The sequence below is a fragment of the Pristis pectinata genome, chromosome 8 (genome assembly GCF_009764475.1).
Source record: "Pristis pectinata isolate sPriPec2 chromosome 8, sPriPec2.1.pri, whole genome shotgun sequence".
NCBI classification, from domain to species: Eukaryota; Metazoa; Chordata; class Chondrichthyes; order Rhinopristiformes; family Pristidae; genus Pristis; species Pristis pectinata.
Window position 1 is genome coordinate 73591251 of NC_067412.1, and position 27766 is coordinate 73619016.

General features: G+C 40.3%; 1 protein-coding gene across 2 annotated transcripts; it reads right to left on the reverse strand.

The window, feature by feature from the left end:
• Positions 1–5452: 5452 nt before the first annotated feature.
• Positions 5453–27238, reverse strand: LOC127573533 (ADP-ribosylation factor-like protein 6). Of its 2 annotated transcripts, none has more exons than XM_052021849.1 (7): positions 26934–27238; positions 20672–20733; positions 19211–19279; positions 16871–16932; positions 13939–14068; positions 11339–11394; positions 5453–5562 (listed from the first exon to the last, which is right to left on the reverse strand). In XM_052021849.1, exons 1-7 carry the CDS (start codon positions 27054–27056, stop codon positions 5531–5533), a joined length of 534 nt encoding a protein of 177 aa, XP_051877809.1. In that variant the 5' UTR covers positions 27057–27238; the 3' UTR covers positions 5453–5530. The 2 variants fall into 2 exon arrangements, with proteins under 2 accessions (XP_051877809.1, XP_051877808.1); XM_052021848.1 differs by having other exon boundaries at positions 16871–16965.
• Between the last annotated feature and the right edge of the window lie 528 nt (positions 27239–27766).

Genomic DNA, 27766 nt, shown 5'->3' on the forward strand with positions numbered 1-27766 from the left:
ATCCTCTGTTCTGTAATGCAGCAGAAAATTGCTGGAAATATTCAACACATCAGGTACCAGTTTTGGAGAAAGATAAAGTTAATATTTCAAGTTAATGGCTTTTCATCAGAATTGGAAACGTGAGAAATATTTTTAAGTTGTTGTAGGAGGATGATGAAGGAGGAAGAAGGTTGCTGAAGAAAACATTGGGAATGTCTGGGTGGAGACTGGGGTTGTCCAGGTGACACAATACGTTGAGAGCTGCCCAGTTAACAGAAAATGAGACGAAATTATCTTCTTGGTCATGCAACAGTTAGTACTTTGCCCCAAAACTCCAGGGACCAGGGTTCCATCCTTACCACCGTTGTTGCCTGCGTGGAGTTTGCACGTTCTCCCTTCTGGTGCATGGGTTTCCGTCGGGTGCTCCTCTCACCTTTCACAGTAAATTAACCCACGGGGTAGATTGTAAGTAAGAACACATGTTGGAACTGTGAGAGGCAAAGTTGCTGGAAATCTGAGATAAAGAGAATGCTAGAAATACCCAGCAGGTCAAATTGCATCTGTGGCGAAAGGAAAAACTGAGTGAGTGCTTCAGGTGGATGACCTTGCATCAGAATTAGTCAGAAAGGCTGTTTATCTGAAATTGTTAAATTCAAAATCTAATCCTGAGGGATGCAAGCTGTTACATTGAAAATGAAGTGATATCCTTTGGGCTACATTGGGCAGGGGGAGATCAAATACAGAGGTCAGAGTAGGAAGGAGAATTGGTGACAGTTGATTAGGTAGCCCCTGTGGACTGATGGGTTGTAGAGCATGGAAATGGGTTGTTTGGGCGAATGTGTCATGGCCAGCCATCAAATTCCTAACTGTACAAGTACAATTTCCCAGCACTCAACCAAGCTCTCTATGCTAAGGACATTTCAAGTGTTTGTTTTAATACTTCATACATGTTGTGAGAGTACCTGCCTCCATCACACCCTCATGCAGAGCATTCCAAATTTCACTCACCCTCTGGTTGAAAAAATCGTTCTCAAATCCCATCCAAATCTCTTGCCTTTTAAATGTATGCTTTCTTGAATATACATCTCTGCTAAGGGGAAATGTTTGTATTCAACCTATTCCCCTCATAGTTTTGCATACCTCAATCTGCTCCCCCTTCAGCTTTCTCCATTCAAAGGAAAACAAATCAAGCCTATCCACGTAACTGAAAACACTTCATACTGGACCATGTTGTGATGAATCTCCTCTGCAACCCCTCCAGTGCATTCACATCTTTTCTACTGTGTGGTGACCAAACTGCATACACTACTTCACCTATAGCCTAGCTAATGCTTCATATAGTTATGATATTAAGAGCAGGGAGGCTATGATCCAACTTAAGGCAGCAAATATTCTGTATGCCTTCATAATCTACATCTGCTATCATCAGGGATCCTTGGACATGTACACCAAATTCTAGCTTAGGAGGGGGTGCAGAGGAGATTTACCAGGATGCTGCCTGGATTGGAGAGCATATTTTATAGGATAGGCTGAGTGAGCTAGGGCTTTTCTCTTTGGAGAGGAGGAGGATGTGAGGTGACTTGATAGAGCTATACAAGATAAGAGGCATTGATTGAGTGGACAGTCAGAGACTTTTTCCCAGGGAGAAAATGGCTAACATGAGGGAGCATAATTTTAAGGTGATTGGAGGAAGGTATGGGGGGGGGGGGATGTCAGAGGTGAGTTTTTTTACACATCGGTGGGTGCATGGAACGCACTGCCGGCAGCGGTGGTGGAGGCAGATACTTTAGGGACATTCAAGAGACTCTTAGATAGCCACATGAATGTAGAAAAATGGAGGGAAGGGTTAGATAGATCTTGGAGCAGGATAAAATGTCGGCACAACATCATGGGCCGAAGGGCCTGTACTGTGCTGTAATGTTCCAAATCTCTCTGCTCCTCAGGACTTTCTCAGTACTACCAACCTGCATTCGGTTTCTATAATATAGAGGAGACTGCATTGTGAGCAGCAAATACAGAAGACCTGAAGTGCTCACCTGGAAGAACTGTTTGGGTTCCTAGATGGTGGGAATGGATAAGTTAACATTTCATTTTGATGAACTGTCATTGAAATTGGAGAATGGAAGTTCTTTGATCCAAAATATTATTTTGATTTCTCTCTTCACAGATATTGTTTGACCTGTTGAGTACGGACATATTTTTTTGTTTTTTTCAGTATCTGTAGTATTTTAAATTTCTCAGAATTTTACCTCAAGGATGGATAGTACAAACCTGGGAAAGGTTTCCTGGAATTTTGGAAAAATGCTGATTGGAGTTTTCAAATATTAAGGGAACTGAGGATGGGGGAGAATTATTTCCATGAGATTTGAAATCTTAGAGAAGACTGGGTCTCTCAGGGGTGAAGTTAAAAAGCAGTTGTGATGGAAATTAAGAACATTGCATCAAATGGTGGTTGATTCTTCTCCAACTATAAATTAAAAACTTAATATAGTTAATAGTTTTGTTAACCAAAGATATTAAGAGAGGAAGAAAATGTATCAAGTTAGATCACTTATCAGTCGTGATCTCACTGAATCATGGAACAGGCTCACGGGCTAAATACTGTTCTCTTTTAAGATTTGTTCAACACCTTATATTAAAACAAAATTAGTTTGATTTTTTTTCCACTCAGATTAAAAGTTCTTTATTTCATTACAATATAAAAATGAGAAACACACAGATACATTGATTTATTCTCAGTATTTCAGTACATTAATTTAAATACTTCAGAGTAATCAGTGATATTAATTTTGAAGTTTTAATTCTTTAAATAATAGTTACAGGCTGTATCCAGGTTACGAACACCCACTTATAGATAATATTAGTTGTGATCCCATAATTATATAGAGAATATCCCATATTAAATTCGTAAGTCCAGCATACATACATGCATCCATTCCTATGAATGGCAAAACTAGTTTTCTCTGCATTTTTAGTAATTTTTCTCATCAGTCTTATGTGCTTTTGTTGCCATTCATTAACATACTGTGGAGGTATCAAGTTTTTTGTGTATTTTCTGACATGGTCAAAATCGATTTATGGGTGTCTGTAAAAACAGAACTCATTCGTTACCCAGACACACCCTGTATGCCTTGAATATGACATCAAATGGCAACTGTGTAACTATCGTGGTGCTTATCCACACCAATTTATTTTTGGTAAAGCTAGGAAACTTGGAATAACAATAAGGTTTAACATTTTTTGGGAATTTCAGTAAATAGATATTTATTATATGTTCTGCTGTTGTAGATGGAGTCATTCTCCAAATCCCTCAAGTGAGCCCTAGACATCAACTCTTTCACTAGTATTCCAAATATAAATCACCTAAGTCCCTTAATTTCAGTGAGAATATTTTCCAAAATGGCAATAAATGTGGAAGACACCAAATTGGATAACAAAGTCAATGATGCTAACTAATGTGTAATAGTGAAAGAGGACCTTGAAAGGATAGCCACAGATTTTGTCTGTGTGACTAAAGGATATACTTGGAGCAGCTAGACACACTTGAATGATATCAGAAATGAGGGACCTGTCCTTTGAAGTGAGATTAAGATTGACCTATATTTGCTGAGGTTTAGGTAATCTCATTGGGATGTACATTGGAGGGCTATTTCCACTAGCTGTATATTTCTAGAACTAGGGGGCACAATGTAAAGTTAGGGGGTTGGCCTATTATCATAATAACAAGGAGAAATTTGTTCACTCTATGGGTTATGAAGCTTTGGATTCCCAAGGCTGAAAGATTTTTGGACACCTAGGGAGTTGATGGATATTCTGATCAAACTGCAGATTTAAAACAAAATGCTACACGACTGCTTTTTTATCATTAAGTATTTTTTCAAGTCGAGTCTTGCACAAGTACATGTATGCATAGGTGCAATGAAAAACTTACTTGCAGCAGCATCACAGGCACATAGCAACAGTCACAAGAAAAACATAAATTAAACATAAATTATACAAGCAAGAACACAATTAAAACAAAAATATTGTCCATCATATCGTTGCTATACTGAGGTAGTGATTAGGATTGTGCAGGTTGATTCAAGAACAGAATAGTTGAAGGGAAGTATCTGTTCTTGAACCTGGTGGTGTGGTATTTCAGGTTTCTGTATCTCCTGCCCGATGGTAGCTGCAAGAAGATGGGATGGCCTGGATGGTGGGAAATTTTGATGATAGATGCTGTCTTCTTGAGGCAGCGCCTCGTGTAGATACTTTCGATGATGGGGAGGGATGTGTCGGTGATGTATTGGGCTGAGTCACTTTATCTTAATGGTAAGCAATGGAAATAGATACTTGGGGTATCAATATTGTTAAACATCTCCTGCACTGTAGTTGAAGCTGCCTCTGCTACTACTACCGGCAGTGCATTATGGATCCCAACCACTTGCAAAGTAAAATTGTTTTTCCTCATGTCACATTTGGTTCTTTTGCATTTGTTATTTGTTTAATATATTTTGATGCTTCTGCCAATGGGGACAGTTTCTCTTTCTCTTTCCTTCCTTACTCTCTACAATAACAAAGGGTGTATCCAGGTGACTTGTTTACTTTAAGTTTGCTTTTCCAGGTATTCAAAATCTCAACCACATCTTCCTTTGCTGAAACACATACAGCATCTTCTTCATTGATAAAGACTAATCTAAAGTACTCACTTTGTATTTCAGTTATGTCCTTTGTATGCATGAGTAGATTTTCTTTATGCCCCATGATTGGCCACTCTTAGAATCCTTTTCCTGTTTGCACCATAATAGAATATTTTTGGATTCCCTTCAATGGTCGACCTTTCTCATGTTAACAACCAGTGGCATCTGTCATATGCTCTTTTATTTTCCTGCTCTATTTTCTCCATTTGTTTGGGCACTCATTGGGCCAGTTCAGCTGAGAGAATAATAGTGGAAAACACATCTTTTGGATAATGTTATCATCAAGATACAATCTAAATTAATAAAACCAATATTAGTGAATTCAAGCAACCTTAGGACAGTTAAACCACAGCATAAATATGGTCATTGCACTAGCATAGTATTTTCCATGCTATCAATTTTAGGAACTTGGGAACCATTTTTATTTAATGTTAAGGATCTATTTCATTGATTCCCTTAAGATTAACCAAATGCCTGTTGCTTAGACCAAGCATCTTCGCTTAATTTTTTCACTCTCTCAATTTATTAAGAACTATGATTTAGATGCAAAATCGTGTTTCCAAGAAAAAAATTGAGGTTCCCAAAATAAGCAAATGAATTGATCTTAAATGTTAGGACCTACCCCATTCCAGCCCAGCAACATTGGTAAGAGTTCCCTTTGTCAAAGGATAGACTGCCTGTTTTTATTAACTTCCTTGCAACAAATAAAGGTGCTATTCACCATGTCCAAATTGTGACACTAAATATGTACAAATGGTATTTAGATTAATTTTAAAATGCATAAATATAACAAGTGTATGAGATGGAATTTATTCATGGCATGCATAAGTTTCAATTACATCTGCTGGCTTCAGCGAGCTCAACGTGGGTGTTCATTTCCTTTTCATTTCTTCAATGATACGATCTGGAAAATATAAATCTGCATAAGGACATTTTGATGTGGTTGTTTACTCAAGTTTTTAAAAGAGCATAAATACTGGGTCCCACTCTTTTTAAAAAAAAAGACAAAAATCACTCAAACCTAATCCTATGGGACTATCTTTACCTTATCAGGTTGTTCAAGTAACAGAAGTTTTTTAATAACTAATGCAACCACTTAAAAAGTAGTGTGAGTTCCTAAAATGTGAGGAACCAATCAGTGATTGTTTCACATCTTTCTATATTTCCAGCAAACACCCAGCTCTATTTGTAAGATATATGGCTTAATTACAGCGTGACAAAATAAACATGCATCCCACTTTCTTGTTGCTCCAACTTGGTGACATTAGATAAGTGAATTTCCTCAAAGCTGAGAATTGGTGCAATCATAAGCCTGATCCTTTTTGACTTTGAATGCTTTTTTTCCCCTCTGCTTTAAACCAAACTGCAAAGAAATGTCAAACCTTACATGGAACTGAGGCGATTTCTAAAAGGAAAATATGGACCTAGAATTGTAAGGTTTACCAGGCTGTAATATATTTCCAGTTCACGGAGCAACACTAGCTGCAAAGGACTGCTGCATCCTGATTCTGACTGAGACATGGCTGAATTGCAATATTCCTGACGTTGCTGTGGAGCTAGAGGGCCGCACACTCCACCGTGCGGATAGAACAGTTGAATCCGGTAAGAAGAAGAGAGGCAGTCTCTGTATGTACATTAATACTAATTGGTGCACGGATACAGCTATTTTGGATAAACTGTGTACACCCGACCTGGAATACATCATGGTGAAGTGCAGGCCCGAGGAAATTCTTTGTTGTCTTTGTGATGGCAGTTTACATACCACTGAATGCTAATGCTGAGTCAGCACTGGAGTTAACACACTCTGCCATTAGTAAACAACAGAATACTCATCCTGAAGGAGTTTTCATCGTGGCAGGAGATTTCAACCAAATAAACCTCAGGTTAGTCCTCCCCAGATTCTATCAAAATGTTAAATGCCCAACCAGGGGGAAGAATATTTTAGATCATGTTTACACCAATATAGACAATGGTTTGAAAGCCTGAAAAGGGCGAAACTTAAACCAATACAGAAGGTCGAACTGTTGAGGACCTATATAATACCACGGGTCTACTATCAATTGATTTTAACCGAGGCCTCCCAGAACATATTGATGGACCTTGACAGGTTAATAAGAGCGACGGTCAAGGAGATACTCCATCTTCCTCATAATACCACCAATGGAGTGTTGTACTCCAGATTGAGAGATGGAGGTCTGTGTTTGCCTAAATTGGAAGTCCAGATCCCACTGGCGATTATAAGAAAATGTCAGTCCCTGGAACAATCAGAAGATACAGTGATCAGACACTCTTTCGAGTGGGCTGGCGAGGATAACAACGTTACTATCGAGAAATTGAAGGGACTGGCGGTGATAAAAGAGTGTTATACGGTACAATGTGGTATATCTGGTGAAGGAACGTCACAAATTCCATCTGAGAGTTTCTTCGTTGGTATGGAGGAGAGGTTGATACAAACTGGTAATGATGAAGTAAGACCTGCCAGGTTCAATGTTGATTGGAGGTCTGCAGACTTTATGAGATGGGCAGCACAGATCCATCAAGGTTCTGGTGTCAAAGAATTTAAGAATGATAAAATCTCAAATGGCTGGTTAAAGAAGAATGCTACTTGGAAGGGGTACCAGGTAGTAAATGCATTATTGTTGAGATGTGGCCAATACCCCAAGAGATGTACACGTGGTAGAGGAAACCCTGAGGCGGTGAAGACCTGCCGGAGGTGTGGTATTGCGAATGAGACCTTGGCCCATATCTCCGGGCAATGTCTGGCGGTCAAGCAGAATAGAATTAAAAGACACAATAAGATTCTTGAAAAGTTTACAAGCATACAAGGCTGTGCCGTGCCCCCACCTAGGGCAATCTGATCATCTCTCTCTGTTAATGCTACCAGTGTATAAACCGTTCATTAACAGGGTTAAACCATCTAGTAGAGAGGTGAGAATCTGGCCTGAGACACCACTATCACAGCTGCAGGACTGTTTTGAGAACACTGACTGGAGTCTTTTTGCTGATAACAACCCTACTGCAGAAAACAACGCTGCTATAGACCTTGAACAGTACACCTTATTAGTACTATCATATATCAACTTTTGCACAGATAATGTTACCACTGTTAAGAAAATTCAGGTGTTTCCGAACCAGAAACCCTGGATGAATGCACAGGTTAGGAAGCTGCTAAAGATTAGAGATGCTGCTTACAGAGCTAGAGACACCATTGCCTATAGTCTAGCTAGAGCAAATCTTAAATGCAGCATCAACACAGCAAAACATGACTACAAACTTAGGATCGAGGACAGTTTTAACAATAATAATCCCTGTCGTATGTGGCAAGGAGTACAGGCTTTAGCTGATTATAAAATGAAAGACACCCAGCCTGTAAACAGTAACATCTCATTGGCAGAGGACCTTAATAAGTTCTTTGCCCACTTTGACAGGGAGAACTACAGCAAGGAAATGGTTAGACTGCCTCAAGATCCTTATTTACTGGTACTTGATACTAATGAGGTCAGTAGGATACTACACAGTGTCAACGCAAGGAAAGCAGCCGGACCTGATGGTGTACCAGGGCGTGTGCTTCAGGCATGCGCTAACCAATTAGCTGGGGTTTTTACTAACATCTTCAACCTCTCCCTAACGTATGCTGTTGTCCCTACGTGTTTTAAATCAACAATTATTGTGCCCATTCCTAAGCAAAAAATGTGCTGCCTGAATGATTATCGCTCCAATTGCACTTACACCGATCATAGCCAAATGCTTCGAGAGACTGATTTTTGAAGCACATTTAATGTGCTATCCCTGCCACCGTGGACCAGCATCAGTTTGCCTACCGGGCAAATAGATCAACGGAGGATGTAATTAGTCTCGCCCTCCATACTGCTCTAGTGTACCTGGAAAGACCGGACACATATGTCAGGATGCTCTTTTCAGACTTCAGTTCAGCCTTTAACACAGTTATTCCCAGCAGACTAGTGTCCAAACTCCACAGCCTGGGCCTGAATACAACAATCTGTAACTGGATTATGGACTTCCTGACCAATTGTCCACAGACTGTCAGGTTAGGAGGGCACATATCTTCCACCCTCACCCTGAATACTGGTGTTCCCCAGGGGTGTGTGCTGAGTCCCTTCCTGTATGCCCTTTTTACTCATGACTGTTCATCTGTCTATGAAACAAACACTATCATAAAGTTTGAAGATGACACGACAGTCATTGGCCTGATCATGAACAATAATGAATTGGCATACAGAAATGAGGTACAAAACCTGACAGCCTGGTGTTCTGCCAACAATCTCATTCTCAACACCCAAAAGACTAAAGAGATTGTGGTGGATTTCAGGAAGTCAAGGAAGGTAGATCTTGGTCCAGCGTTCATTGGTGGCAAGGCTGTGGAAAGAGTCTCCAGTTTTAAATTCCTGGGGGCATACATCACCGAGGGCTTTTCCTGGGCGATACACACCTCAGCTGTCATTAGGAAGGCACAGTAACGCCTATATTTTTTGAGGAAATTGAGGAGAGCCAGACTGTCTCAGAACATTCTGGTGAACTTCTACCGGGGTGCAGTGGAGAGCATCCTGACATACAGCATTACTGCTTGGTATGCCAGCTGCACTAGGAAGGAGCAGAAGGCTCTGCAGAGGGTCATCAAGACGGACCAAAACATCATTGGGACTCAGTTATCAGCACTGGAGGACATCTATCAGGCTCGATGTCGGAGCAGGGCTTTAAACATCATTCGAGAACCAGCTCACCCTGCTCACTACCTTTTTAAACTACTCCCCTCTGGTAGGCGATACAGGACAATACATGCACACACTACAAGAATGAAACACAGCTTTTTTCCCAAAGCTGTTAAATTGTTGAACATGGACTGACACCTCCTACACATACATACATATACATACTATGTCTTCCCCCCTTTACCGGCTGGACTCATCATGGTGTTATTTAATATATTGATATTGATATGCTGCTGATTATCATTATTATTATTATCATGGTTCATTTGCACACTTCCTTTTTATATTTTTTTATACTTTATATTTGTGTAAGTATGTTTGTTTTATTTTATAGTTATAATTGCTTTTATCAATTTACTGTTTTGGTTTTTATTAGGCAAGGGAGTGCCATTGTAATCTCGTTGTGTTGTTGTTGCAACAGTACAATGACAAATAAATATGAAATATGAATGAATAGTTGCTGTAAAATGTAGATCTGAATTAAATGATTAAACTTGTTGAGATGATCATGAGTGGAAGCATACTGTATGAAAATCACAATCAGCAAAACCAGCTCCTTTCCAAGCTCTCCTCCTTAGTGTAGAACTCAGCTACACAGGCGAAAAAGGTCTTTCAAACTTCTGGTTTATGCAAACATCACAACCAGGAAGAGGACCATTACTGTGCCTGTAAGTGTGTGCAACTGTGATATGAATACGCATGACTGTGTGTGTGTGAGTCTGTAACAAAACTTGCTAAGATTCTAGGTTCTGCTCACTATCTACCAAATCTTCCTGGAAAGAATGTACATATTGAGTGATGGTTAAATCATTTTGATCAACTGGTCCAACTGATAATGTTCATAATCTAGTGCTACACAAAAGGACACCTTCCAGATTTATTCCCAGAAGACTGACAAGGTGAATCTCAGATTCCAAATTTAAAATATTTGATAAACTAAACTTATAAATACACACAGACAGAAGAAATGAATAAAGTGGAAAGAAAAGAGCAGGCATATAAACTGGAACATGAAATGCTAAGCAATCTTTTGGGAATATGTCAAGTTATTTATGATTTGATACTTTAATAAGGCTTTCTTTAATCATTGTTTGGGGTACAAGCATCGTTGTCATGACCAGTATTTATTGCCCATTTCAAAATGGCCTTCAGAAGAGGTGGGAGTTTCCTCCTTGAACTACTAGAGTCCTTCAGCTGAAGGTACTCCCACAATACTGTTAGGTGGAGAGTACCAAGATGTGGCTCCAGCAACAGTAAAGGAAAGGGGAAATTATCCCAGGTCAGAATGGTGTGCAATTTAGAGGGGAACATGCAAGTGGTAATGTTCCCATTCATCTGCTGCCATTGTCATTCTCTTTGGTGAGAGGTCTTGGGTTTGAGAGTACTGTTAGAGTGGCTTATGTCAGCAAGTGCAGTGCATTGTGTAGATGGCACACATTGCAGTCATGGTTCACTGGCAGTGGAGGGAGTGAATGTTTATGGTGCTGAATAGAGTGCCAGTCAAATAGGCTATTTTGTCCTGTAAGTGCTGGACTTCTTGAGTGTTATTGCAGGTACACAAATCTAGGCAGGCAGAGAGTATTTCATCATTCTCCTTATGTACGTTGCAGATGGTAGAAAGGCTTTGGGTGTCAGAAGGTGAGTCACTCACTGCAGGATATTCTTGTAACCTTATAGAAAATCATGAAATCAATTGCTCTACGACTATATTCAAGATTAGAATAATAGCCTATGGAGTCTGAAATCTAAGGTGACACTACAACATTTGCCTTATCTGGAAAGGATATACTGCACACCCAGTCCTGCACTGGACACCAGGGCAGAATAGATTTGTCTTATTTCCAAATCGCTTTTTCTAATTGTATGACTTGCTGTATTGTTCAGCCAAGTGGTATGAAAAAATAAGCTAATGAAAATACAAACATTTGGTAAAATACTCTCAACTCTTACCTTGTAGCCATTCCATTCCTTCTAGAAGTCCCTCCCCTGTCAGAGCACTACAGAGACTACAAATATAAGGATGAAAATGACAATGGTGCTCATAAAACCTTTTCCTGATCATAGAATCATACAGCACAGAAATGGTCATTGGGGCCAATTCATCCATGCTGACCAGTGGGCATCTTCCATATTAATACTATTGCCCAGCACTGGGTCCATTGGCCTCTATTCCTAAGTGATTCAAGTATTCCTCTAGACACTTAAGTGCCGTCAGTGAGCTTCAACATTCACAGACAGTGCACTTCAGTTACTTCCCATTCTCTGGGTGAAGAAGGTCCTCCTCATCTCCTCTAAATCTCCTTCCCCTTATCCTAAACCTATGTCCTCTAGTTTTATCTACCTCTGATGTGGGGAAAGGTTTCCTGCAGTCTACCATATCTATACCCCTTGTAATTTTATATATCTCATTCATGTACCCTCTTGTGCTCCAAGGAGAATGGACCTAGCTTCTCTAGTCTCTCTTCATAAATGATATGCTTAACATCCTGGTGAATCTCCTCTACATGATCTCTACTGCCAACACATCTTTCCTATACCTTAATGATACCATCTGCTCACAGTACTCCAGCTGAAGTCTGATCATGGTTTTACAAAGTTGGAGCATAACCTCCCTACTTCTGTACTTAATGCCCCATCCAATGGAAGCCTATATCCCATATGCCTCCCTTACCACATTATCCATCTGCATTGCCACCTTCAAGGATCTAAGGACTTGTATTTCAGCATCCCTCTGTTGCTCAATAGTCCCTAAGACCTTACTGTTCAAGTCCTAGCCTCACTAATGCTCCAAAAATGCATCCCCTCGCATTCGTCTGGATTAAATTCCAACTGTTATTTTTCAGCTCATTTCACCAATGGATAATATCTCTCTGCAACTTAATATTACCTTCTACAAGATCTCCTGATCTACAAGAGACATCTACATGTTCAAAGACAGGGAAAATGTATTCAAATCAATGAAGCAAAAGATTTTTATGTTTTAATTTTGTTTTTGAAAATAAGATTTCATTCCAAATGAGGTTGTCCCCTTTGTCTACTCAGTACAAATCTAACCACAACGGGATCCTCTAATCAATCTTTCATTCATATGAGAATTCTTAATATGATAAATATTTTTATAGACAGTAGATCACATGTCCACATAGAAGACTTAATGAAAATTATTTACAACTCAAAAAAGAGATGATGAGCTCCTTCTGTTATTTACACTGGGCTTTCATGTGCTCCCATTGCATTGGCAGGGAGTTTTTCATTACGTCCCAAATGCTGTTGCTCTACTTTGTGTTCATGGGACAGGTCTTCTTAGGTGTCAGCAGGGATGTTGCATTTTTATCAAGCAGACTCTGAAAATATTCTTGAATGTTTTCCTCTGCCTACCTGATAATCCTGAAGTGTCTCTTTTGGGAGACTGGTGTTGGACGTGTGAATGGCACAGTCTACCCAATGGATCAGACTGAGTATAATTAGGGCCTCAGTGCTGGTAGTAGACTGGACTGGAGAGGACATTGATGTTGGTTCAGTTATCCTTCTTGTAGATTGGGAGGATTTTGTGGAGATAAAATTGGTGACATCTCTGCAGTGCCTTAAGGTACCTGGTCTAGGTAATCTAAGTCTCAGAAGCAAAATGGAAGCCAGGAATTGCTGCCTGGTAGAATTTTATCACAGATGTCTGCCATCAGTGAGAGAGAGCTCCTAAGATATGGAAAGTGGTCTATGATTCACAGGGTCTTACAGTGAACCTTTATTGTCTGAGGGCAGTATTGTACAGTAGGGCCAGATTGGTAAATATGCTTTGTTTTGTAGATATTGAATATACAACCCATCCTCTTGTATGCTTGTGAACAAGTCATCAATGACTTGAACCTTGGCTTCCAAACATGCACAAACCCAATTATCATCTGCTTGACCACTGAGAAGGGACTGATCTTGGCTCTGTAATGAAGGCAATGTAGTTTGAACAGTTTACCATTAATCCTATCAACTAGTTTTGGTCTGGTAAGGAACTTATTGGAAACAAGATACAGCAGTGCAGTGAGAAAGAATTGTTAGTGCAAGGAACAGGCTTGCTTGACACTGTTCTTCACTGAGATTAGCTCTGTTGTGGACCTGTTAATTAGATCAAGGCTTACATGCCATCATGAAGAAAACATAAAAGAATACAAACTCTTGACTTTGAACACAACAATATTCTTTCCTGTCATAGGTTATTTCCTTATTTCTTCAGCTATCAACATGTCTAACCTATCTCTGAAAAATCAAGCTCCATAATCTATGAAATGAAACCTGCCTCTAAATTTAATTTGCCCTTTTCTGCCAACCACTTATTCAAGATTGGTATGTATATATTTTTATCAGTATTAAATTGTGCATGAGTACTCCTAATTACTATAAACAATAAATGGAGTACCAATTATGATCACTTTCAGAACAATTCAGGTTTTAAATAATTGTAGATCTTGTGATCTTTTTCAGTGAAAATCAGTAACATCCATCAACAGAATGATTGGTTTCTTTAATCTACCATAACCAACATGATATGTTTCACCTACCATAGAAACCAAGGTTTCGTTTGGATGTTATAAAGTCTCAATATCTGGGTCAGCATACCTGATGACATAACATCTTTCAAATCCATTTTATTTGCAAAAAAAAGAATGGGGATTTGTCTGTGTTTGATATCTGCAAGCACAAATGTGATATTCTGTTAGTTTCTATGCAAATACATTTCTGTGTAGCACATGAGAACATAACCACAATATCCTTTTTCTCAAACATGAGAAGCTACAAAGCTAGAAAGGAAAGTGAGAATGCATAGTATATGCAAAGGCTAAGTGACAGGGCAAGAAAGTGGGAAATGGTGTATAATCTGAGGCAATGCAAGGTTACTCATTTTGGTCAGGAGAAAAGGAACACAATATTCTTGAAATATTTTTGATGGATTTTTTTCTGCTGTCTAGTACATAGAGTCATAAAATTGTTATGGCACAGTAGGCCAGTCAGCCCATTGAGACTATGTTGGTTTGTGATACAACAATCCCATCAATTCCATTTCCACAGAACCATAGAACAGTACAACACAATACAGGCCCTTTGGCCTACCATGTTGTGCCGACCTTTAAACCACGCCTAAGACTATCTAATCCCTTCCTCCCCCTATATATATCCCCCTATATTAAACTCCTCCATATGCTTATCTAACAATCCCTTGAATTTGACCAACGTACCTGCCTCCACCACTACCCCAGGCAGTGCATTCCATGCCCCACTCATTCTCTGGGTAAAAAACCTCCCTCTGATACCTCTGTTCTTTTTCCATTGCCCTGGAAATTATTCTGTTATGTGTCTATCCAATTCTCTTCTGAAAGTCCTGGTTGATTCTGATTACAAAAAGCAAACATGTGAGTAACAGAATGTTGGCCTTTATTACAAGGGGTTCCAGTACAACAGTAAGAGGTCTTGCTACAACTGTGTGGGGCTTCAGTAAAACCACACCTGGAGTAATATACAACAGGTCTCACATGATGATGGGAGATCATCAACCTGACGAGGTTTGTTTTATTTCTATTTTCACAGATGCTGTCTTCTAAGTATTTCCTACAGTTTTGTTTTTTTATTTCTCTAACTTTATTAAATTGATTCCAGAGATGAAAGGTTTGATCTTGAAAAAGGTAAAGTAATAACATTTGGGACTTGTAAGAATAATAAGTGAATATGAAGAATGATCTCAAGAAAGAATGATGAAACATATAAGATTCTGAGCGAGGTTGATGGAGTAGATGCTAAGAGAATATTTTTCCTTGCACAAGAGTGCTGAAATGCAGGGGGAGCGGGGTGGAGATTGAGTTGGGGTGAGGACAGTGTCTTGAGAGAAAGTGTTGGCACTTAGGACTGACATGATGAGAAATGTCTTTATCCTTGAGGATTGTGAACCTTTGGAATTCTCTGTGTCAAAGGGCTGTGAGTCCTCAAAATCACTGAGGATACTCTAAGGGAATCCAGGGATTGGGTCAATGAGAGGATTGAGGAAAGAAACGGCCATAATCTTATTGTACAAGATAAATGTACAGCATATTTGAGGATGCGAGTGGCCTAACCCTGCTTCTATTTTGCATGTTCTGAAGTAAAGAGTTTGGCTGCTCTTTACTTCTGGAAACAGTCTCAGTACAGTAACTCTAAATTTGCTCGTGTGTAAATATAGACAGTTTACAAGTTTGAACTTGTTTGATCATGAAGGATATCATCACTCCACTTCACCCAAAAGCCACACACATGCCTTTCCTTGCAGAGAGGGATGGTTAGACAACAATAGATGCCAGACATCAGCTAGATCAGCAACAGACTGAAGTGGAGCAAGAGAGCCCAAATGAAAGAGAAGATAAAAAGTCAGCAGGTTTTCACCATCTATATCACCAAATATAGCCCTGGCAAAAATTGGCAAAAGCCAAGGAACCATTACTATTGCCTCAATGAAAGGGCACAAATTATACTTCAGGATTCTGCCAAGAGGAAAATCAAAATAACAATAAAAAATGCTATGAAAACTCTACTATCAGAAAATTCAAGTGACATACCACATTCCTTTGTTATCACTAGCTCCCAATCCTGGAACTTCCAATCAATCAGCACCATGGAAGCACTTTCACCAAAAGGACTGTGGTGATTCTAGAAGGCAGTTCACCACAAACTTCTCAAGGACAATTAAATTGGTTTATTATTGTCATATGTATGGTCTTGCATACCGTTCATACAGATCAGTTCATTACACAGTGCATTGAGGTAGTGCAAGGTAAAACAATAACAGAGTGCAGAATAAAGTGTTACAGTTACAGATAGTGCAGTGCAGGTAGACAATAAGGTGCAAAGTCATAACAAGGTAGATTGTGAGGTCAAGAGTCCATCTTATCGTACCGGGGCACCGTTCAGTAGTCCTATAATAGTGGGATAGAAGCTGTCCTTGAGCCTGGTGGTACGTGCTTTCAGGCTTTTGTATCTTCTGCTTGATAGGAGGGGGGAGAAGAGAGAATGTCTTGGGTGGGTGGGGTCTTTGATTATGCTGGCTGCTTTACCAAGGCAGCGAGAAGTATAGACAGAGTCCATGGAGGGGAGGCTGGTTTCCATGATGTGCTGAGCTGTGTCCACAACTCTCTGCAATTTCTTGCGGTCCTGGGCAGAACAATTAGCATACCAAGCCGTGATGCATCTGGATAGGATGCTTTGATAAAAATTGCATCGATAAAAATTGGTGAGGGTAAATGGGGACATGCCAAATTTCTTTAGCCTCCTGAGGAAGTAAAGCTGGTGAGCTTTCTGGCTATGGCATCTATGTAGTTGGACCAGGACAGGCTGGTGTCAATTGGAGGTGGGCAACAGATGTTAGCCTTTCCAGAGCTATCCACGTCCAATAAATGAATTATAAAAATTATGTGGGTTGAGTTCTCTACATTATCTACCATACACTGCAGTCCATAATTCCAAGATTACCTGGATGAATGAGAAGGGTTTCCAATTCTTCTTTTGCCACAACGATCCTCAGTTTATCCGCACTGTCAATGACAAAAATAATGGCATGAGCATCCCTGAAATAAAAGAATAAGCAATTAGGAGACAAATGGTACTACTTTATTCAGAAATAAATTAAATAATTGTATTAATTTTCACCATTTTATTCATAAAACACAAAAAGCTTCCTGTTGCCACTGAAGGAAAAATTATTGCCTGGTAAAGGTTTTATATTCTACACATGCAGAGTCAAGGACCAGAGACATGAAGCATAACTTGAATGGCTCCAACCTTACTCAACATAGAATCATAGAGCAATACAGCACGGATACAGGCCCTTTGGCCCAATGAGTTCATGCTGACCATGGTGCCCACCCAGCTAGTGTCAATTTCCTGTGTTTGGCCCCTATCCCTCTATGCCCTGCCCCTCCATGTACCTATCCTTAGGATATCTGGTTATGTCAAGTAATACACACTAATCTAAGATTATACAACCAACTTCTAAATCATAAAGCCTAAACACCAAACACAGTAGATTACTTGTTTGTTAGCTCATCATTATTTTCAGAAATAATTATCACCTCCCACATTTAAAACCCAATATACTATGGGCTGAAATAAAAATTGTAACCTTGCCACCTGGCACCTGCCCCCTGCCGCCATCAAACCTAGATCAGCTACAGGTCCTTTTCCAAAAGCAGTCCAGAGAAACTGGCCTGCAGTTTGCTGGGTATGGTTCGCCACATGTGCTTGCTGCTGGACTCACCTTCTGTTCATCCATAAAAAAGAATTTTCTGGTTAAAAGCCTCCTGGATCTGACGGACAAGGCTCTGCCTGGCATGGGTCCACAGCCTCACATTGGGTCATGTAGGCAGGTCAGCACAAATCCCAGCCACGTAACCCACACCCCCAATCTGGCCAGCAGCCAAAGCTGTCATATTTTACAATACTTCTGAATGTGCCTAACATTGAAAAGCATTCAAACAATATTAAAATAAAATAATTTAAAAAAACAAACATCGCCTAAAACATTTAAAACAAAATATTTGTAAACACAAATAATTAAAAACAAAACTACCTTGTTCTTTTTCATTCTCACAGCCATAAAATACCCATTCAAATGAATGGGTTAGTGCATCCCACATCAGGTTTAACCTAGCAATAAACCTACAAGCAGATTTGGAAGCTTAAACGTGAAGGAATTCCACCAACGTGCTCTGCTACAAGACTCTGTGTCCTGTGATGTCAGCAGATTACTACAGAATTGCCAGCATTCTCAAGCAAACCCCAGGCCAAAATCTTATTCAACTCACAACCTCTTCAAAGGCACATCATCCCTCCAGCTCTCCTTGTTCACATCAAGACTGCGTCTTACCTCTTAACCAAGCAATCTTTCCACCCATCTCTTCCAACAGCAATTAAGCTGTCATTCACCTTAGCCAAGTCAAGCTGACATTCTGCTCTTAACTGCCCTCCAAACATGCACCTTCCGACACAGTAAAGAAGCTGAAGTAATCACATTTTTACTTGTCCTCCTTAGGCAAGATTAAAGCTGTAAATGTAAAATAATGGTGATATCCAGTCAAACAATCTCATATCCCCCAATCAGATAAGGATCCTTTTGAGTTATCTTCAATTAAAATAAGGTGCTCAACTTATGATAGCAACTAACTGCATTGAACCAAAGGAAGTTCCTCATTCCCTTTCAGTTAATGCTGCTATCTTCCTTCATTCCCTCACCTAAAAGCACTGCTCCCTGTTTTATCCTTCTCTCCCCCCCCACATACAAAGTACCATTCCCGACCTCTCTCTCCCTTCGAACTTTTGCTCTCCTTTTTATCTTTTCTCCATTCACTGTGCACCATTTTTTATTGTTTTATAACTCAAGAATATACTGTAGGAAATATATAAATATATTGTTGTAAATGAACCAGACTCTGTACAAAACACACAGTGGCACTCATGCATTTTACATTGCACATTATTTACTTTATTATTTACATTATTAGGGCAGGCACAGTAGTGTAGCAGTTAGCGTAATGCTATTACAGCGCCAGCGACCCGGGTTCAATTCCGGCTGCTGTCTGTAAGGAGTTTGTATGTTCTCCCCATGTCTGCATGGGTTTACTTTGGGTGCTCCAGTTTCCTCCCACATTGCAAAGATGTACAGGTTAGGAAGTTGTGGGCATGCTATGTTAGCGCCAGAAGTGTGGCAACACTTGCGGGCTGCCCCCCAGAACACTCTACGCAAAAGATGTATTTCACTGTGTGTTTTGATGTACATGTGGCTAATAAAGAAATCTTATCTTACTGGCCACTTACTTATAGTAGTGTTCCCAGAGGTATCGGTATCTTCCCTGGCCTGACATATCAAACACTGTAAAGGACAAGCTGAAATAGAATAAGGCAACTAATTAGGAAAAGCAAGTGAAGAAAGAATAAATGATTACTGTAATTTTCTGAATGCAGTTACTTTTCTCCAAACCAGCCAAATTGTCATTAGAAGTTGTGAGCATACAGCGAGAGCAAGTACAGAAGAAAAGTGAAAAGCTCAAGTTTATTGTCATAGGCATACATACACAGGGTATAAATGAAGCTTGAAGCTTGTGTTGCTGTTAGTTAATGAATTATCCTCAAATCTGGGCCTTATTCTGCACTTGGTCTAAATTAATACCTCTGTGTGAGAGCTGTGATATATGTATCTAGAAAATTCCAAATCTATTATTATTATTATTATTATTATTATTATTATTATTATTATGCACACTTTTTCCCAGGGAAAGGGAATCAAAAACTAAGGAGCATAGGTTTAAGTTGAAAGGGGAATAATTTTAAAGGGACGTCAGGGGCAACTTCTTCATGCAGAGGGTGGTGCATATATGGAATGAGCTGCCAGAGGGAGTGGTTGAGGCAGGTACAATAACAATATTTAAAAGGCACTTGGACAGGTACGTGGATATGAAAAGGTTAGAGGGATATGGGCCAAACATGGGCAAATAGGAATAGCTTATATGGGCATCTTGGTTGGCATGAACCAGTTGGGCTGACAAGCCTGATTCCATGCTGTATTACTCTATGACTCGATTGTGCTTCTCCTCTACCAATCCTATGCAGACCCCAAAAAAAGAAAGAGCCTGAAATTTGGACAACTCACTCTTGAAGTCACTGAAATGGCGTGCAAAACAAAGTGCACTTGTAATTCAATTATTTAGAGCCATAGAGTCATACAGAATGGAAACAGGCCCTTTGGCCCAACTCATGCATGCTGACTGTGTTGCCCAGTGAGCTAGTCCCATCTGTCCACGTTTGGCCCATAGCCCTCTATACCTCTCCTATCCATGTACTTATCCAGATGGCTTTTAAATGTTACTAATGTGCCTGCCTTAACCACCACTTCCGGCAGCTCATCCCAAATACGCACCACCTTTTGTGTGAAGCAGCTGCCCCTGATGGCCCTTTTAAACCTCTTGCCTCTGATTTTAAACTTATGCCCTCTTGTTTTTACCATCCACTCCCTGGGAAAAAGACTATGTGCTTTCACCCTGTCTATGCCAGTCGTGATCATGTATACCTCTATCAAGTCACCCCTCAATCTCCTCTGTTCCGGGGAATAAAGTCTTAGTCTACGCAACCTCTCCTTGTAACTCAGGCCCCCCAAGTCCAGGCAACATCCTGGTAAATATTTTCTGCACTCTTTCTTGTTTAATAACTCTTTCCTATCACAGGGCAACCAAAATTGTACACAACACAACTAGTGCAACCTCACCTTTGTCTTATCTATACCTGACTGTGGAGAATTTCTCTACATTAAATCCAATTGTCGGTGTTATCTCTTGGACTTGTGCCTGAAAAATAGGAGGTAAGTTAAGTTCAATGTAAGACAATTGAAATATAAAAATTATGTTTTCAGTTCGGGTATTGCAAAGCCATTTTTATGAATTCTGAAACTGCACATGACAATTAGTTGCCTACTGGAATATAAAACCATGGAAGCCAATTTCATTTTTCGGTCAATGCAAAATTAGTTCTTCTCAGCCAGCACTATGGATACACGAGATAAAGGGAAGACAAAATTAGCTTGGGTTGTCACACTTGGTCACATTCCAAAGACTCCTGCTGTTTCCAATACTGGTCCAGGTATTGTATTGTACAATACTGTTACATTCAAATCCTTCCTACTTTCTGTTCTTATGAAATGTAAATGACCATAACCAAGTTACAGATGAAATTCTGAGAAACAGCAGTATCACTCATCATCCTCTTCTGTCACAGCCACTGATAAACCATCTTCCTTCAATGTCTCTGCCTTTTTATACAGCTCCAAATAATTGCCTTTGATTGACTTCACTCTCACCTATTTGAACAAAGCAAGAGCATATCAATTAATGGCTTTCGTTCTGTGTCTCTAGTCATTTCCAGAGAGCCCAGATGATCCATTTTTGGCTTTCTGCTTCTCCATCCATCTGCCATACCCCAGCAATATTAGTGTTATAAACTATAAAGTCAGCCAATGACACACAATTCTGTCTCTTCAGTGCATCTCATTCTTGACCAGAATCCAATCTCCCTCCCACTAAGTATTACAAATATTGAAGCTACAACTTCAGTCCAAGCCAAAAATTCAATTTCCATGCCATTTCCTCCATCTCCTTGCTAGCATCAGGATCAACCAGAACTGGAGCTAAGCTTTTGATTACATTGCACCCATCAAAAAGACAACTTGCTTTTATCTCTATGGCATCACCAGCCTCTTTCCAGCCTGTTTACTGTTAAAGCCCAAGTTAGTGCTTTTGTAATTTCCACAATCATGTAGGTTGTGGCCAGGATGTCTTTACTCTATGCTTGCCATAAACTTCAGCTCATTTAATACTCAGCTGCTTGTGATAAATTTTACAACACTATTTTAAAGTTCAATTTTAAATGTCTCATTAACATCCTCTTTTCCTTCCCTAAATCAATTCCAACATTGGTCCAAATACACTTAAAAGAGCCAGATTCCAGAAGTTAAGAATGAAAACCCCAAAAATAAAGCAGTCTGGTGCATTGTGTACCAATGATCTTTGGTAAAACTGAGGCCAGGACATTATGGGGAAAAAACTCTCCTGTAAGTGAAATTATACCAAGGAAGGTAATTATCTCAGCCTCTGATATTGCTGCAGGGCTTCCACATACCAATGAATTTCTAGGCCTAATAATCTTTAGTTGCTTCATCAATAACCTTCAGTATATTATAAGATCAGAAGTGGATTTGTTCACTGATGATTGCAGAGTGCTCAGCTTCATTTGCAATTCCTCAAGTGATGAACCATGGAGTTTGATGGAGTGATAATCAGTCTTGCAAAAAGCAGTAATAACATTCACACCGTACAAGTGCCAAGCAATTTTGGTCAAGCCAGTCTCGGCACCTCGCCTTGACGTTCAATACATTCCCATCATCAAATCTCCCTACCATCAACATGCTGAAAACCCTGCATAAAAGGCATGACTACCAGACTAGATTAGAGACTGGATACTCTATGGAGAATGTCTCAATTCTTGACTCTCTTAAGTTCCTCCACCATCTTAAAGTTGAGTAAGGATTGTAATGGATTACTCTCCACTGCCCAGGTGGGCCCAACTTCAACAGTGCAAAATGCTCAACATTACTCAATGTAGTCCACTTTTTCAGTATTTCATTCACCACTCTAAGCAAGTACATTCTTTGCTGCTGATGGTACCTTCCATGCAATGTATTATCAACAGGATTTATTACATCAGCTTGCCGAATCTTCTACACAGGAACACGTCCAAGACCCATTCCCAACAAACATTATCTTGACTTGGAAATAAATCATCATCACTGGATCAAAAATCAGGAACTTCCTACCTACTAATATTTTAAGAGTAACTTTTTCCATATGGATTACAGGAGATCAAGAAGGTACTTCACTACCATCTTCTCAGGAGTAAATAAGGATAAGCAATAAATGGTGGCCTTGCAAGTGACATCATTAACCCATAAATGAATGTAAAAGAGATGAGCACAAAGGAAATCTTGCAATACGGAAGAAAGGAAAGTTGAATAGCAGAAACCAAATAGCAGAAACTGAAATTTCTATGGAAGTTCAAGCCCAAACAAAATAGTTAAACTGCAGAAAAGGGCAGAAATAACTGCTGAGCTAAGGCTACATGAGACTTAAAAGCAAGGCAAGTTCAAAACATCTTATATTAGAAGTGGGAGCTACAGGATTGTGTGGGTTCTCTGCTATTTTACTCCTGCAAGCATATGATAATTCTCTCATCTTTTAAAGCAAAATTGTATCATTTTTTTCCCCTCAATATACTGCCATCCAACTCCCACTCTTAAAAGATCTCTATGCCTTGGTTCCAGACACCATAATTATCCTTTTGGTGGTGTATGTATGTGAAGATCCCCCTAAGTGCCAGATTTTGCTGTTCATTTGAGTTTTACTGCCTTCAATAAAGGATGTTCTGTTATTGCCCTGTCTCTAACTGCCAATGCACAGAAATCCAGAAATTCCACACCTTTCAGTGATTTAGACCCTCATTTGATATATCCAGCTTGGTAAATTCCTAGCAAATGGCATATTGGCAAGAGGGTTGGAGTTTAGAAATAGCATTGTTACAATTGTAGAGGGTACTGATGAGGCTACACCAGGAGCACTGCACAGTTTTAGTACCCTTAGTTAACAAAGGATATACTGGCATTGGAGGCAGTCCAAAAGAGATTCACTGGACTAATTCCTGCTTTGAGAGGGTTGCCCTATCACAAATAGCTAAAGAAATTAGATCTATATTTAGAAGAATGGGATGGTCTTATTGTCCTTAGGGGGCTTCACAGGGTAGATGTTGAGATATTTCCACTAGTGGGAGAATCTTGAATGAGGAGATTCCTGGGAGAATCTTGAATGAGGAGATTTTGTTCCAAGATTGGGAGGAATGGTCATTTAAAACTGAGGTGTGTAGGGACCTCGCAGAGAGTGGTGGATCTCTGGAATTTGCTACCCCAGGGAGTTGTGTAGGCTTGTTCACTGGGGATGTTAAAGAGGAATTGGATACATTTTTGAAAGGTTGGTGAATTGATGGCAATGGGGAACTGGCACAGAAGGGGAGATGAGGCATGGGGCAGATGAGCCATGATAATATTGAATGGCTGGGCAGGCTTGCGGGGCTGAGTGGTCAACTACTGCTCCTATTTTCTTATGTTCCTGGCCTGTGATGACTTTAGGCTCTCACCAGTAGGACACCAACATCCCATGAATGAATTTGTTAAAAGCATATCATGAAGGAACTAGTAGACCAAAAAAATCAAGTCCAATGTATAGGAGCAAAGCATAACTAGAAATCCAACAGAAACAGAAAGCAAGAAAAAAATAGTGAGTGAATGAGCACAAAAGGTTAACAGCACAAACTAGTAGTGAGTGAGCACTAGGAGATGATAACACTTGTGATAAGATAGAGGCCAGTAGAAAGTCAGAATCCAAGCCTGTAACCATCAAAAATTGTGTAGAGTTCTGGTCGTCACACTACAGGAAGGATGGGGTTGTGCTGGAGAGAGTGCAGAGGAGACTCAACAGGATCAAGTCAAGTTTTATCATGTGCACAAGTATGGTGAGGTGCAGGTACAATGAAAAATTTGCTTGCAGCAGCTTCACAGGCATGTGGGTACAGACAACATATATAATATAAGTTATACAAAATAGTGAAGAGAGAGAGGAAAAAAACAAGACAGTGCATAAACAAGACAGTGCAAAAAAAGACACAATCAGAGACAAGTCCATGGTAGTGCAAGAGGTGTTCTGTCACTGAGGTAAGGTTAGGGTTGTGCAGGTTGGTTCAAGAACCTCATGGTTGTAGGAAAGTAGCTATTTGAGATGGTGGGGATCCTTGATGATAGATGCCACCTTCATGAAGCAGCGCCTCTTGTAGATGCTGTCTATGGTGGGAGGGCTGTGCTCATGGTGGACCAGCTGTGTCCACTTCGCTCTGCAGCCTCTTACATTTCCTTGCATTGGAATTGCCGTGCCAGGCCATGATGCAACCAGTCAGAATACTTTCAACAGTGCATCTGTAGAAGTTTGTTAGAGTATTGACATGCCAAATTTCCTTAGTTATGGCAAGAGATTGGATGGTCTGGGCTTGTTTTCCCTGGAGTGGAGGATATATAAAATTATAAGAGGCAGATAGGGTAGATTGAATTCAGAATAATTTTCCCATGGTAGGGGTATCAAAAACAAAAGGGCTTGATTTAAGGTGAGAGGAAGGAGTTTTAAAGGGGATCTGAGGGGAACTTTTTTTTCCCCACACAGAGAGTGGTTGATATCTGGAATGTACCACTAGAGGAAGTGGTAGAATCAGATACAATCACTACATTTAAGAGACATTTAGACAGGCTAGGCAAAGCATAGAAGGATGTGGACCAAATGCAGGCAAATGGAATTAGTGTAGATAGGCAAAAAGGTCAGCATGGACATTGTGGGCCAAAGGGCTTGTTCCTGTGCTGTATTCATTTACACTATGGAACATAATTGTTAATGCAGACAAAAATCAATGATTTTCCATTTTTAAAACAGCATTACCTCGATTTTAAGTAAACAGGTGATAACAAGCCTTAGATGCAATGGGGTCACATTCCTCTGGCCCCCTTCAATTCTGTCACCAAACAACACAAGATTAATCAGTTCCTGTTGTTTGATTTCAAGCAATCCTACCAGGCATATGGGACATCCTTTCCTAGTGTTCCTAGGTACTATGCACTTCCACTGCAATGCCTTGACCATGTCTCCAATACTATCCACATTCTAGGATTTTCTCCCTGTACTCCCAGTACCTGGAGTTCTCATCACTGATAACCCAAAAGCGACCCTAATTGAAGACTCCCACAACTCTTAATAAACCTCAAAGATTAATGAAAAAAATCAGGTGATTTGACTCTTGTCTGCCACTAGGTGGACAAGGAAATCTTGTTTTGCATAAAGTGAAACAATGAAACTAACACAACAAAAATTCTCAGAATCATACTTGGCACTCTGTTTTCAAATCTATCCTGTGCTCCAGTGTTTTACCTTCCTTACAGTACAAACAGATCTGTGTGTGAGGTAATGGAAATTTTTAGACAAACAGCATCAGCAGTTTTATCAGCATCAAGGATGAGTAGCCCTTGCTTCTTGCAGATCTGCTTCAATCACAACTTAATTCAAGAAAATCCAGCAGATCCACTCATACAGGCAGAGTTTTCCCAAAGTTAAGCAGTTTTCATTATCATCGTTCGTCTCAATTATAGTGGTGCCATAGGGAGAGGGACCAAAAACATTTAGTTCTCAAAAGGTGAACATGTTAATGTTTGTCAGATTCTGCCCATAAAATCAGTGGCATTTCTTTTCATAAATGATCCAGATGCAGAGGCTGCTGCTGAAATCTGGCAAATTGTGCTCGCAGGCAGCAGAGAAACCTTACCATTGGAGGAGTCTTCCCCTCACTGAAGAAGATGGGTGGACGTGAGCGCATTGAGGGAGAGGGTCTGGGAAGAGGCTATTCGTCAGTGAGGTTTGCACGGAAGATACTGTTGGTTCATTGGAATAAAACAGAAAATGCTGAACGTACACTGCAGCCAAGGAAACATTTGCACATTCTGCATTTTCCAGTATTTTCTGTTTTATTTCAGATTTCTAGTATCTGCACTCTTTTGGTTTTAGAGTGTCTAAGAATAAGCCATGGGGAATTGGAAGGCAAGATTGAAAAAGGTTTTGGAGATGTCTCTGGATAAGGGAAACTTTGGCACTCAGAGCTGAGCAAAACACAGAGAAATGCATAATACTCTTACTGTGCCTCTAGAGCTCTCCTGACTAACTATTAAACTGAAAGGTGGTTGGGTTGTCAGACAATTTTTGCAGTGTTATTGGCACAAACACCTCATCCAATGCTAGTTATATGTTATACACGGGAAAGAATAAATTACCTACTCATGGGGCGGGGCAGTAATCAATAATAACACAGGAAAGAGGGGAAGTTTAATGCCTGTGTGAAGAGCCGCTCTAGTACTCACACCGGCAGGTTTCAAGCGATCGATGATAGTACTCTTCCCGCTGTTGTCCAGCCCCAAGCAAAGAACATTAACATCCCGGCGTCGCAGCCTCAGACATGCAACTAGTTTATCTAACAAGCCCATGTCTGACCTGGCCGGTAGTGACTCACGCCCCTGTTTGGTTGCGGTCCCGTAGCTCTCTCTTGTCTACGGTGACGCAACTGCAAAAGTCAGCGTCGGTGCCCGTGCTGCAGGCGATGGGTGGGGGGAGTTGTGTTTAAGATGGAAAATAAGAGGGCTGCAGACCAGGGACAAACATCCTCTGGCAACAGGTGACGTGCTCCACTCCGGCCATTTTAACGCCATAAATATTGTTCCGGCATTCCCTCCTGGAGGAGCACATGACCGCAATCAGACAGTGGTGTGCCAAGCACCACCGTGTCCCTTTGCCCATCTTCCACATAAACCGGCCTCCACCTGCTTTCAGTGAGGAGTCTGGAGTCTTGATGAGGAGTCACCATTCCAGGCCTGAGCGTTGTCTCATTGACTGTGCCAGAGATTTCTTTAGAGCCTCATTAGCATACTGAGTTGATGAGTCCAACACTTAAGCAGTCACCGAGTTGTCCCAGAACTATGGTTTGCACCTTGGTGGTCAACTCCCTGTTGAACAACGTGTGGTGTCGCACAGCAGGCTCACTCTAGCCTGATGGTGTCAGGCACTCATGATGCAGAGGAAGATAGTGGGCTGAGAAAGTGTAAGTTTACTGGCCTCTGTTTTCTCTGGGCCTCAGCCAGATAAGCTTTCTGTTTCTGCTTGCACCTTCTGATGCCCTCCTGAACAGTCACCCTCCAGA

What these genes read in the sequence shown, in the direction of transcription:
- LOC127573533 (XM_052021848.1), bottom strand. Translation starts at nt 27,056, where the DNA reads ATGGGCTTGTTAGATAAACTAGTTGCATGTCTGAGGCTGCGACGCCGG. An exon ending in ATCGCTTGAAACCTGCCGGT is followed by an intron (nt 20,734 to 26,933) that starts GTGAGTACTAGA and finishes CCTATTTTTCAG; the next exon opens with GCACAAGTCCAAGAGATAAC. An exon ending in GAGAAATTCTCCACAGTCAG is followed by an intron (nt 19,280 to 20,671) that starts GTATAGATAAGA and finishes ATTCTATTTCAG; the next exon opens with CTTGTCCTTTACAGTGTTTG.